The 14,848-nt window shown below is 33.6% G+C and overlaps 1 protein-coding gene across 1 annotated transcript in view; it reads right to left on the bottom strand.

Moving 5' to 3' along the window:
- The window catches only part of GLIPR1L2 (GLIPR1 like 2), a gene marked incomplete at both ends in the record, with an annotated part of 57,417 nt that overhangs the window by 14,198 nt on the left and 28,371 nt on the right, over positions 1 to 14,848 (bottom strand). The window contains one exon of the mRNA XM_081310854.1: positions 1,498 to 1,583. Within this exon, the coding sequence (XP_081166980.1) occupies positions 1,498 to 1,583 (86 nt within the window). The remainder of the gene's footprint in view (positions 1 to 1,497; positions 1,584 to 14,848) is intronic.

Below are 14,848 nucleotides of genomic sequence, written 5' to 3'. Positions count from 1 at the left end.
GGTCATTCTTTAATTCCCAAATCATTTTAGTTATGTACATTCTGAACTCCTTCTCTGACATTTCACCTACTGTGCTATCTATGGCTTCTATTGTTATAGTATCTTGGTTTGTTTCGGGCACATTTCTCCCTTGTTTTTTCATGATGTCTATGTGTCTTCCTCTCTTGCAGTATAGATTGGAGGTATTCCAGCTTCTACCTATTGTCTTATAGTGTCCCTACAGGTTACTAATACCTCACTTTTAAGGGAGAGATCAATATTACAGCACTCAATATACCCAATGTGCAGCCATACATCAGTTAGCTTCTATTTTTACATTTACATTTTTTTTGCATCAAATGAGATGATCATATGTTTTTTGTTTTTCCTTCTATTTTTGTGGTGAACAACATTTCTTATTTTTCATGTTGAACTATTCTTGCATTCATGGGATTAAATCAATTGATAATGATGTACATTTTTCTTAATGTGTTTTAAAATATGAACCGCTAACATTTTATTGAGGAATTTTGCAATGAAAAAGCATCTATGTTCTTCAGAGATGCTGATTGGTAGTTTTCTTTCCTTAAGGTATCCTTATCTGCTTTTGGTATTATGGTGAGACTGGTTTCATTGAATGAATTTGGTAGTCTTTTCCTCTTTTCTATTTTATAGAATAATTTGTGGAGAATTGACATTAGTTCTCCTTTAGTGGTCTAGTAAAATCTAACTGAGAATTCTTTAGGTTTTCTTTGTTGGAAGGCTTTTTATTACTGCTTTAATTTCATTGCATTTTATTGGTGATGAAGAGGAAGAGCAAGATTTTCCATCTTGATTCAAGTAAAGCAAAGGCAGAAATATTTGGGTATGCTCATCCCAATAGTGACAGTGTTGTTGCATTAAAACTGCCCTCTAGTTTCTCTTTGTTTTTGCCCTTTTTTTGCACAAAAGCATAATATGCTCTGAATTTATCCCCTACCACTTTATTTTAAGCCTTGTATAATCTAATTATAAATATACCATCAGAATATATGCTTTTATGTTTGAAAAAAACAATAAAAGTGTAATCAAATACATTTTCTACTTTTTATTCTCTGAACATTTTTGGAATTCTAGGTTTTTTTGGGGGGTGGGACAATGAGAAAAATCTATTAAATATTTATTACTTTACTTTTTTTATCTTGACAAATATTTGGGATATTCTTTTGTTTAACACAGTCATTGTCAAACTGTGAAGCATTTTCAAGGTTTAGCTTTTATTTATCAGTCCTTATTCCTAACATTCTGGTATGTTCTTAGGGGAAGAAATAGAAGCAAAGTTCTGAAGAAAAGGCTCTACAGTTTAGAAAAATCTAAAGATACTGTTTCAATCCTCCTTTGATAATATGATAATAGCATTAGAATAATAAGAATAATATTAACTTCACAAAAAAACTAGTGTGCAGTCACTTCACTTTTCTTGTCCTAAGCATTATGGATGTTTTTCTTTTCATTTTTAAGTTATTTTCTTTATCTTACTGCATAGAAAATCTGTGCATTTGTCATGGTTGCCACAACGAGTACAAAATACTCCTGGTTCATAAGGCCTTCTTGACAGAGCTCCTCTACAAAAAAGCAAAAATTTGTTAGGAAAAGACTCAATTTTTACATGTTATTTAAATACTATAGTTACCAATTTTAATTAGTCTTAAGCAGTTATTTGATTAAGAAAGTGGACTCAAAGAAGTACTTATATTAGAGATGCAATCTTCCCCTTTTTCCAACCCCACACACAGTCTCTTCTGAAATAAAATCCCATTTCCCTGAAACAGAGTATCCTAATTTAAATATAAGATTTCAAAAATAAGGATGTTAAAGTTTCTTTCATTTTTGTAGCAAAATACATCCTTTCCAAATGGATGCTATAGAATATTTTTTGATTAATTACTTTTTGGTTGGTACAAATGTATATAAAATTCTATATAAATGATATGTTAATTACATGAAGAGTTTTTAAAAATCCTGAAATGCCTGTTGTCCCGAAGATCCAGCTGCATGTATTACTTTGGAATCCATGTGAAAAATACATAGACATAAAATAAACAAGCAAATGAATTTAAGTGGTATTTTACAAAGTTGAATTAATCCATTGTTTAGAGCTAAAGAGCCAAGTAAGAATGGTTACATCAATTACCTAGAATTAAAGAAGGAAAAGGGAAGTGTACATAAAATCCTAGGATACAAAAGAAAAACTATATAGGTGAAAGATAACTCTGAGTGGCAGGGGTGGGTCACTAGTACTTGCCATTTAAACAAGATTGCATATATACCTAGAAGGCAATTGGAAGTTATAAAAATAAATATTAGGCATATAGGTTCCTGGTTAGGCACTATAGGTCATCTAGAAGGATAGCCAAACACAACAAACACATATTTAGAAATCTGAATATCAAATCTCAGAACCATATCTTATTTAATCAAGATGGTTTTGCTTATACCCAGTAAGATATCTGATACCTGAAAATTGCAACTGTTCCATCAAGGATATCCAGAGGTTTGTGATTATTTGCAGACCTTATATCACTTCTATAATTTCACTGTTCTATTCAAGGAGAATATATATTTTATTTAGAACCTACCCAGAGCACCAGTCTTCCAGAAACTGAAGAATTAATCTAGTCAACTTCACTACACCTTATTCTATTTTTATTGCTCTAATCTTTTCTCACTGAAGCAGACGCCTCCAACATAACAGCAAAGCTCATCCTCCCCAAGACCTCTGGGATGGGGGACCTCTGCCTTTGTACCTATGAAAAATTCTAGTCACCATAAAGATACACACTACACAATAATACTAGTCCTCTTTTTTATTTTTTAATTTTTGGGGGGAGGTACCAGGGATTGACTCAGGGGCACTCGACCACTGAGACACCTCCCCAGCCCTATTTCATATTTTATTTAGAGACAGGGTCTCACCAAGTTGATTAGTGCCTCACTTTTGTGGCTTTGAACTTACAATCCTCCTGCCTCAGCCTCCCAAGCCACTGGGCTAGTCCTCTTTTTTATTTTTTTATTTTATTTATTTATTTGAAGAGAGAGAGAGAATTTTTAATATTTATTTTTTAGTTTTCGGTGGACATAACATCTTTGTTTGTATGTGGTGCTGAGGATCGAACCCGGGCCGCACACATGCCAGGCGAGCGCACAACCGCTTAAGCCACATCCCCAGCCCAGTCCTCTTTTTTAAAGTTCAGTTTTCATAATCATTATTTAAGTATATGTCAGGCTAATATTCTTCTATGTCAATTTCCCTCTAGTTCTGAGATTCAAAAAATTTTCACCTAAATCAATTCAAGTCTGAATATACTATACAACTCTCAACTACAATTGGAATGGCTGGACTAGATTAGGAGGAAACTATAGATAGATCTAAGTATCTGAATCTAGCAAAATCCATTGAACTTTCATAGTTGCCTTAACAGTGTTGTAAGAAATATGAAATATTTTGTCTTTGGGCATTTGCCATTTTTAAAGAAGCAGCCAATGGGTCATAGAAAGCAAGTCCAGATGCTGAACATAGCCCACTGGAACTTTTACTAGCCTTCTAGCTTCAGTACTTTGCTGCCTATAGGGACATGGGCTTAGGTGACCTAACAAATGACTAATCCTATTTCTGACCCCAAGTCCATTGGAAGATCACTGTTTAAAACTTTTTAATAGATACATAGTCTTCTGGAAAGATGCAGTCTAGGGGTGGTGGAAACTTTCTTTGCCTTTACTAGATCCATATCTGCTACTACCTTGTTCATCAAGCAGGTAATCCAGGTCTCTATTCAAAGTAAAGAAAGTATGAATTTTGTTGTTTTCTGCTTCAAATTATCCATGCATATGTAAAGCTATTTTACTTTACACACATTTCTGTTAAACTCCCTCATTCATCACAGCAAAATATGTTACTGCAGTCCACTCTACTCAGTAGAGTGGCATTAAAAGCTGCTAGTTTTGAGTGGCTTAGAGCAAGAAAAGATCTATAACAGGTCTGGGCTGCCATGCAAGTTGCTCTGCTACTTGGTCTACATATTCCAGCAGGCCTAATAGATACTTGTGGGCTCAAACCCATTGCTAGTACCCAAATATGCATTAGGATCCTCCAGAGAAACATAATTAATAGATTGTGTATACACACATGAGAGAGAGAGGGGAGCGGGGGGAGAGAATTTTAAGGATTTGGCTTCCACAATTGTAGGGGCTGACAAGTCCAAAATAAGAAGGGCAGGCCAGTGGCAGGAGACAAGTACTGATGTTGTAGTCTTGAATCTGAAGGGGAACATCTGGAGGCAATTTTCATTCTTAGATTTTTCTTTCATAAGCCAATATGAAAAATTTATATTGAACTTTAAATAAACTCAGAGTTTAAATTGAACATATGAGGGTCACCCATATTATAAATGATAATCTGGTTTATTTAAAGTCTACTGATTTAAATATTAATCACATCTAAAGTATACCTTTACAGCTATATCTAGACTAGTTTGGACAAACACTGGGCATCATATCCTAGTTTAGTTGATTTGGACAAACACTGGGCATCATATCCTAGTTTAGTTGATATATAAAATTAATTATCACATCAGCTTTTTTTAAAAAATGGCGAATTTTACTTTGTCTGGCAGTTGAATTACTGGCAATTAACCTTAATTCAGTTGAGGCCTGGTTTTAGGACTAGATAGTTCTACATCAGTGTTTACTTTATTCCTACCATGGTCCTTACTTTTAGGCAATGGTTCTTAATCCTAGGGCATGGTTTTTCTGAAATAAATGTTCAGAGTTTTAGCCACGATCTCTCCATTTTACCTGGTCTCAATCGCAACTCGGTTTCTCAGCACTCTTCAGCCTCTGCAATCTGTGTGGGTATTCAGCCTCTGAATATCTGTTCCCTAATAATCCTTCCAGAATATTACCTTGGGATGTGTAGGTTAGTATTTGGCCCACAGATAAATTTTACAGAGACTTCAGGGTTTCTTCTTTATTGCCCTTTTCTTTTTGGTATCCTGAGTCTAAATATCCAGGCATCAAAGACACTGGTGTTTCTTTTACTCAGAAAAATATATATATTTTTTTTGCTTGAAATATATCTCTTTGGTTAAAGGTAAGGTAAATTCTTAGGGAGAAAAAACAGAGCAAATATGGAGTTCCTACTGAGTTATTATCTATTTGTAAACATTCTAGTCCTATATTGGTTGTCTTCTAATGCTTGAAAACAGTTATTTTATGTTTTCTCCAGTCTTTATGGGTTATTTTAAGCAGAATACTGATTTTTATACCAGCTTAAAAAATACTCTGAAAAAAATGGGTCACATATTTAAAAGTTAAAAATTAATTTCTAGAAGAAAATCTAATGTGATTAAAAAGAGTAAAAATATTTTGTGAAAGTATATCTAAGAATGACACAAATCTCAAAACCCATGAAAAGTATTGACATATTTTTATCCACAGTAAAATTATTCTATTTGACAAAATAAATTGCATCATAAAGTCAAATGTTAAGCATTATACTGGTAAAATATTCATAAATTATATTACAAAAAGAGGTAATTTTCTTGACCTATAAAGCACTCCTATAATTTAAAAGTATCGGACACCTTCACATAAAAGTATTGATTGTACAGGAACAGTCAGGTCTTGGTAAATGAAATCCAAATTTTTTGAAATGCACAAAATGATAACTGAACTCCCCTGAAATAAAGATTGTGAGAGGACAGGTCCTCAGAGGGCCTGGCCAACTCAACTTTTCTTCCCACTTGGTTCTCAGAATAACTGCAGAATGTGCAGACAAGGTAGTGTTCCCAGATAAAGAGGAACCGTTTGGAACAGCCCAAGCTAGAATAGGTTATTTTGCAATGCTTGAGTTCAGTGAGTCAAGATGTGTCCATAGTATAAACCGGACAGAGTGTTCAGCTGCGGTGTGACATGAGGCATTCACAGATAAGATACCATCCTGTCTAAGTGACTTTTCTGAGTCTTGGGAGACCACCTTACTTGGATCCTAGACTTCTGTTTTTACCTCCTGACTATCTGTAAGTAATACCTTTTCTTTGCTTGACTTCTTGTGTGACAGTTCAGTCTCACTGGATTCATACAAGTGGTAGAGAACCTTCATAGAGATGATAATTAGAAATATAATGAGCCAGGCATGGTGGAGCATGTCTGGAATCCCAGTGACTTGGGAGGCTAAGGCAAAAGGATCTCAAGTTTGAGATTAAAAAAAGGGCTGGGGATTATAGTTCAGTGGTAAAGTACCCTTGGGCTCAATCTCCAGTAACCTACCCCTCAAAAGTATACTGACTTCCTAATTGTACATAGCTAAATGTGTGAGAATACATTATCTTAACAAGGGAGTTGAGAAATAAGTCCTCTCTTACATGAAATATAAGAAGTATTATAATACAAAAATGCTGTAACTATAATGAATATTTAGTAATATTTATCAAAATTGAAATTTTGTTTTTGACCTAGCAATTCCGTGACTGTGAATTACAAATACTTTGCTGAGAATTACATATCTATCTGGATAATTGCAGAAACATCTTTTGTAATAAAATAATAAAGCAGTCTAATTGTTCCTTAAAAGGAAAATATTGTTTAAATACATTTTTGTACATACATTAAAAAAACACTATGCAAATATTAAAAAGAATTCAGAAACTTTTTGCACTCAAATGACAAAACTTCCAAAGGATATCTTCAAAAAATTAAGTAACCTCAGAGTAAGTGTATGTATTCCTGTTTGAATTACTGAAAAGCACACAGAGACAGATATGATTTGGCATATACAGACAGAATATACCTTTTAGGATGAAATACTGGGGAGGGTAACAGAAGACAGAATGGGAATGTTACTTCTTTCTTGATACCTTTGAACTTTCCCTCATAAATATATATCTTATATTAGACATATTTTATTAAAATGACTGAAAATTATAATCCACATAAAGCAATGAGAAAGAGGCCATACTGTATGAGATCCTAAAGTCCAGCAAAAATTGTAGTTGGAGGAAAACATGAATCTTTAAATATATTCAATAATTAAAGAATGCTGTATATCTTAAAAAAAACAGCAACATATAACAGCCTCTTCACACACACACCTCTCCAAGAAAACCATTGGAAAGGATGAATAGGTCAAAATAATAAAACTGAAACAAAAGAATAAGGAATGCTGAATACATTCCAAAATATCTTATTCTTAAAGATCAATAAAATAGGTTAAACCTTCATGAGCCCTATTTTAAGAAGAGATGAAAAATATTCATTATTAAGAATTTTTCCACATTTTAATTTTGTATAATTCTTTCCTGTCTCTTTTCAGATAGAACTTGCTCTTTTAATTCTATCCCCTCTCTCAATATATCAATGGCTTTCTTTAGTTTAAAATGTGCATTAGCAACCAACAAAATAGCTTTTACTCAACTCTTATACATACTTCTTTTATTTCTCCTCTCCTGGCAAACATCATAGAATGTTCTAAATTGGCCAATTTTTTTTTTTCAAATTCAAGTTATGAGCCATTAGTACGTTATAAATCAAATCTAGTGTTTCACAAAAACATTAATTTAAAATACAAAAGAGATTATAATATTGTACTTAGCCATGAATAAAGTATTATTTCATATAATTTGTTTTATCACACATAATAAGGATTGTTTCATAAATCTTTTATTTTTTCAGTTATCTACTGTGTTTTTTAAGTTTAAGATGAGCATCTTTTCATATTGTAACTTTATTTAAAGTTATTGTGTCTTCAAATTACAATTGACTGGACAATGAATGTGATATAGATATCGCTGTCATAGCTCTTCACATAGCCCCTATTTAAATGGGCAATATGAATTGTATTCAATTTATTTATATTTGAACTACTGTTCAAAATACATAAATGATATGCATTGAATCATAAATTGTGCAGAAGAGCATGGAAACAGAACAGCCTATATATCATAAAAGGGACTGACAAGAAAGTGAGTCTAAATGTTATTAAAAACTCTGCTCATATAGTCCTGTTTTCTCTCTTACCACACTAGCCTCTCCTCATACACCTTTGCTGGTGCCTGTAACTGAGGTTGAGATATTGTAGTCATGTAGGGCTAGTTCTTAAGACTCTTCTGTTTTATTTTTCTTACTTTCTCATAACTGATCTCATTTCCAACTCAGGGTCTTTGTACCTGTAGTACTCTTTACTTAGTAAAAACTGTCCCAGAATTCATATGTCTATTTCCTTCTCATGACTAATTTACATTTCTTGCATTTATTTCTCCATGTAATGGGTCAGAAACAAAATACTTGGTCTTCCTTCAAACTTTGGTCTTCTGAAAGTATTCCCTCTCGTAGTTAATGGCATCACCATCCATCCAGTTGCTAAGACTAATGGCATAAGTGCCATCCTTGAATATTCTATTTCACTCTGCCCCCAAATCAAATTCACCAGGAAGTATATTAATTCCATATTTAAAGAATATTCTGAATCTGACCTTTCCTCATCATTTTTATGCTAGGTAAGTAGAATTAATGTCACAGTACAGAATTGGTGTCAGGTGGTAGATATGTCTGCTATATAGAGTGTCTGCTATGTGCTTTCATTCTGAGGCATGGGGTTGTTTTCATCTTATGGCTTTGTTACCCTCTAGAATATCTTAATTCTCTATCAGATCTGTTGTATCCAGCCAGCAGATGAGGAAAGACCAAGAGAGTGAAAGATCAAGTAGAAAGTTTTTAAAGGCCAGACATGGAAAATGGTCTAGATTCTATTGAGCCAAAACTCACTGTTTGGCCCTATAGAAAATATATTTTAGGTATGTTCCCAGGAAGTAAATAGAATGGTGTACTTTTAAAAGTTATTTCTTTCATTTGTTCTTTGTTAAGAATGCAAAATTTAGATTTACCGCCCCTACATATTTCTTTTTTTCAAATCTATTTTGACTTATTTCCTTCCTCTCTGTGTTATAAAGGAATTTTTCAAGTATCTTTGACTCATATTTTCTGTATGGTTGAATAGGTTTTATTTTTCCATTCTGTATTAATTTTCTGGCTACTTTAAAATATCACTGGGTGATTTAAAACAATAGAAATTCATGCTCTTGTAGTTTTGGAGACCTAGAGTCCAAAATCAAGATGTTAGCAGGATTGTGCTCCCTCCAAAGTCTCTATAGAAGAATCTGTGTCTTGATTTTCCAACTTCCAATGGCTTTTGGACCCTCTTTGCTTATGGATCCCTGACACTAATATTTTCCTCTTGAATCTTTTCCTACTAACATTGTCTCCTCCTCTTCTGGTTGTCTAGTGCTAAATCTCCCTCTCCCTCTCTTTTATTTTATTTTATTTTTTTTTTATTTTTTTTTTATTGATTATTTATCGCATTACATAGTTCATGATATATGTGATGGCATTTATTGCTCACCTGCTTAATCTAGGAAAAGATACTCATCTTAATCATGTCTTTGCTCATAAGAAAGAAGAGAAAATAGAAGTAAAAAGTTAACATAAGAGTATAAGAGAGAACAACAGAGATTGGCTATTAGCAGAGAAAAGAGAGAGAATCAAGGGAAACAGATAACTGAAAGAAAAATATATCAAGTAAAAATTTTAAAAATTGAAAAATTAAAAATAAAATTAAAAAGCATACAAAACAAAACTGAAAAATACGAATCAAATATTCTATCTATTTGTGAATATTTGTGAGTCCCTATCTATTGAACTATGATCCATGAAAAATAGCTAGTTTCAAAAGTGCTGGAAATGAGAAAAAACAAATATGAATATGTATAAGTGTCCATGAATGATTTAGGTTACAATTAAACATAAATAATACTAATACATAAATAATACTGAATTCTCTGACCTTCCAAGTAAGTGGTACTTAGTCTCTTGCTGAGCACGATTTACATAACACTCCCAGCTGGTCCTGCAAGTGGCCAGATTGGAATGTGAAGAGGAGAGCCAGATGGTTTTCCATGACCACCATTGCTTTTTGTAAACTGCTCTCCCCATTTCTCCTGGTCATTTAATCTTGCAGTGTAGGTTTGATAGGCCTGTATTTTGAGCCAAACTAAGGTTTGCCAGGAAATGGCTCCTCTAGCTGCCAGCCCCAATTCTGTAGCTGCAAAACGGTTACTTCCTCTGTCCTCTGCAGGAAGCAGGCAGAGATGTAGCTTCTTTCCACACAAGGATATTGTGCAGCATGCCTTTCAGTTTACTTGGGCAACGTCTTTTGTTTCTGATTTCTTGGTACCCAGACATGCCTAAGTCCTTCACAAAAATGCAAGTTCCCTTATCTCTCCACTTTGCTCTGGTTGGTGACTCTGGCAGCAGCAGTAGCAGTACTGCTCGGGATTTCTTCCTTATTTTATTATATCCAATTTCCTGTGTTCCAGATCTGCTTTGAGTATCCAGTATTAAATCTCTGTAAAGTCTTCTCCTTTTTTTCCATCCACCTTGCTGAGAAGCTGCCTATCTGTTTTCTTGGTTTCACACCATGGAGCAGCAGAGAAAGCAACCTTCCCTATTCCCCAGTTGGTTTTATTAAAAGCTGAGAGTTTACTTTGGCTGGTCACAGAAGGGAAAACATGTCTTTGAAGTATGAAAAAAACAGAATGCTTTTGCTGAGTTGAAGATGTGTCATGGAATAAAGACTGCCTTTAAAAGATGAGTGCAAGGCCTGGCTGAGAGACATCAAGGAAATGGGAATAGTATCACATAACCACATAAAATTGAATTCTACTAACAGAGCTTGGAAGCATATTTTTTTCATGATAGCCTCCAACTTGGAGTTCTGCTGACACACTGATTTTGGCCTTTGAAGTATGAAGTAGAGAATTCAGGTACACTGTGCCTGGATGTATGAACTACAGAACTGTAATTAGAAGTGAATGCTGTTTTAAACACTGTATTTGTGGTAATCCAATATGCAACAATAGAAAATCAATCCACATGCTGGAACCCTAATCTAAGCTACAGCAGTATTTGTCCTGTACTATAGAAATAGCCTCCTAATTGTGCTTTTTGTGCCCTTGTTTCCCTATACTTCATTCTTTATACAACAATCAGAATAATCTTTTTTATTCAGAACATTTTTTATTTGAGGCATTAATTAGTATAATGTTCAATGGCATGATGATGATGATGATGATGATGATGATGATGATAATGGCGGCAACAATGAAGATGTCAGTTTTCTAATGAGTATTTTTGTTGAATGTTCATGTAATATCTCCTAATTTCTTAACTAGAAAATCAAATAAATATTGTTTTATGTTCAGATATCTATCTGCAATTTTAATTTCAGTATTTGCATTAGATGATTATAGTTTACTTCTTTATTAATTTAGTGAAAAAAATCACAAAGCATTTTATCCTAATTAAACAATTACATATTTTTAAACATTTTTACTTTGGAGAATTCTGTGAAACTGTTTCCTAATGTAATTTGTAAAGCACTATCTTTTAATTAATTCTTTTTAGTTATACATAGCATTAGGAATCATTTTGACATAATTATATAATATGGAATATAATTTGTTCTAATTCAGTCCTTAGTACCCCTCCTTTCTTTCCCCTTCCCCCTGTTCCCTTCCCTCTACTAACCTTTCTTTTTTAAAAAAATTAATATCTTGTGAATATACATAAAGGTGAGATTTACTGTGGCATATTCATATGTAACTTAGGAAAATTACGTCAGATTCATTCCATGTTTTCCCCTTATCCTGTCCATCCTCCTTCCCTGAAATCCCTTTTCACTTTTCCACTTTCTTCTATTTTGATGGAACTCCCCCACCATTTTCTTTTCTTGCCTACCTTATTTTGGATTAGCTTCTACATATAAGAGAAAATATTCAAACTGATTTTCTGGGTCTGGTTTATTTCACTTAGCATGATAGTCTCCATCAGCAAATGCCATAATTTCCTTCATCTTTATGGTTAAGTAATGCTCCATTATGTAAATATACCACATTTTCTTTATCTATTAATGTTTTGAAGGGCACCTTGGTTGGTTCCATAACTTGGCTATTGTGAATTGTACTGCTACAAACATTTCTGTAGCTGTATATTTACAATATGATGGTTTTAGATAGTTTGGATATATACCAAGGAGCAGGATAGCTGGGTCACATGGTGGTTCCAATACTAATATTTAGAAGAATCTCCATACTCCATCAACAATGTATGAGTGTTCCTTTTCCCCACATCCTCAGCAATATGTATTATTCATTTTCTTGCTAATTATCTTTCTGACTGTAATGAGATGAAATCTCAATGTAGTTTTGATTTGCAGTTCCTGGATTTCTAGAGATGTTGAACATTTTTTCATATTTTGTTGATCATCTGTATTTCTTCTTTACAGAAATATGTGTTTAGTTCTTTTGCCCATTTTTTGTTTTTTTAAATTTTTTGGTGTTAAGTGTTTTGAGTTCTAGAAATACACTGCTCCTGAAGATCAGGTGACAATTATTTTCTCCCATTCCATAGGCTCTCTTTTCATGCTCTTATTTCTTTTGCTGTGCAAAAGTTTTTCATTTGATGCCATCACACTTATTTTTATTTTTTTTCAATTATAGATGGACACAACACCTTATTTATTTATTTCTATGTGGTTTTGAGGATTGAACCCAGTCCCTGACACATGTCTAAGTAAGTGCTCTACCATTAAGCTGCAACCCCATCCCCACTTATTGATTTTTGGTTTTGTTTCTTGTACTTATTTTGGAGTCTTGTTAAGAAAGTCACATTCTGTGCCAACATGTTGGAGTGTTTGTTTGGTCTACATTTTTTTCTAGTAGTTGCAGAGTTTCTGACCTAATTCCTAGGTATCTGATACACTTAGAGTTCAGTTTTGTGCTAGTTGACACATAGGGCTCAAGTATCATTCTTCTACTTATAGATTTCCAGTTTTTCCAGCACCACTTGTTCAAAAGGCTATCTTTTCTCCCATATATATCTGTGGAATCTTTGCCTAGTGTCAGATGACAGAATCCATGTGGGTTTGTCTCTGTGTCTTCTATTCTATTCAATTGGTCTTTGTGTCTGTTTTAGTGCCAGTACCATGCTATTTTGTTAACTATAGCTCTATAGAATAATATGAAGTCTGGTGTTGTGATGCCTCTAGCATTGTTCATTTTGCACAGGATTGTTCTAAGTATTCTGGGTCTCACTTTTGCAAATGAATTTGACAACTATTTTTTCTACTACTGTGAAGAATATCATTAGTATTTTGATGGGATTGTACTGAACCTATATACCACTTTTGGTAGTATAGCAATTTTGACAATAGTAAATGCCTATCCACGAACATGAGCTATTTCTGTCTTCTAAGGTTTCCTTCAAGTTCTTTTCCAAAATTCTATGGTTTTCATTGTAGAGTTCCTTCACCTCCTTTGTTAGACTAATTCTCAAGTATTTTTTTTTTTGGAAGTTATTGTGAATGGGATAGTTTTCCTAATTTCTTTTTCAACAGATTTGTTGTTGGAGTATAGGAAAACAATTGATTTATGTATGTTGATCTTGTATCTGCTACTTTACTGTATTTGTTTATTAGCTCTAGAAGCCCTCTGGTGGAGTTTTAGGGGTCTTCTAAATATAATATCAAGTCGCCAGCAAACAGAGAGACTTTAGTTTTTGTTTGTTTTGTTTTTTTTCCTAATTGTATCCCTTTAATCTCCATTTCATGCCTAATTCCTCTGGCTAGATTTTCAAGGACTATGTTGAACAGGAGTTACAACATTTGTCTTGTTCCTGTTGTTAGAGGAAATGTTTTCAGTTTTGCTCCATTCAGTATGATGTCGATCTTGAGTTTGTCATACATGGCTTTTACAATATTGAGGTAATTTCCTTCTATCTTAATTTCTCCAGTGTTTTAAACACAAATGGGCACTGGACTTTGTCAAATGCTTTTTCCTGCATTTAGTGTGATAATTATGTAATTCTTGTCCTTAATTCTATTAATTTGTCCTAAATTCTATTAATTCTATTAGCTTGTGTATTTGACCCAATCTTGCATCCCTGGCATAAACCCCACTTGATGATGTTGCACTCTCTTCCTAATGTGTTTTTGAACGCACTTTGTCAAAATTTTATTAAGAAGTTTGCATCTACATTCATCAAGGATACTGGATTGAAGTTTTCTTTACTTCATGTCTTTGGTTTTGGTATTAGAGTGAAACTGGCTTCATAGAATGAATTTGCCAACGTTCCCTCCTTTTATATTTCATAGAATAATTTGATGAGGATTGGCATTTGTTGTTCTTTAAAGGTATGATAGAATTTGGATGAAAATCTATTTTATTCTAATTTGTTATATATGACAGCAGAATGCATTACAACTCATATTACACATATAGAGCACAATTTTTCATATCTCTGGTTGTATACGAAGTATATTCACACCATTTGTATCTTCATACATGTACTTAAGGTAATGATGTCCATCTCATTCTACAATCTTTTCTACCCCCATGTGCCATCTCTTCCCCTCCCACCCCTTTGCCCTATCTAGAATTCATCTAATTCTCCCATGCTCCCCCTGATCGCCATTATGGATCAGCATCCACATATCAGAGAAAACATTCAGCCTTTGTATTTTTAGGATTGGCTTACTTCACTTAGCATTCCATCATTTACCTCCAAATGCCATGATTTTATTCTCTTTTAACGCTTCCATTGTGTATATATACCACATTTTCTTTATCCTTTTATCTACTGAAGGGCATCTAGGTTGGTTCCCCAGTTAAGCTATTGTGAATTGTGCTGCTATACACACTAATGTGAGTGTGTTCCTATAGTATGCTGTTTTTAAGTCCTTTGGGTATAAACCAAGGAATGGAATAGCTGGGTCAAAAGGTGG

Source organism: Spermophilus citellus (genome assembly GCF_964194105.1).
Source record: "Spermophilus citellus genome assembly, chromosome: 10".
Taxonomy (NCBI): domain Eukaryota; kingdom Metazoa; phylum Chordata; class Mammalia; order Rodentia; family Sciuridae; genus Spermophilus; species Spermophilus citellus.
Note: the sequence above shows the minus strand (reverse complement) of the source record. Positions and strands in the feature narration are given on the sequence as shown.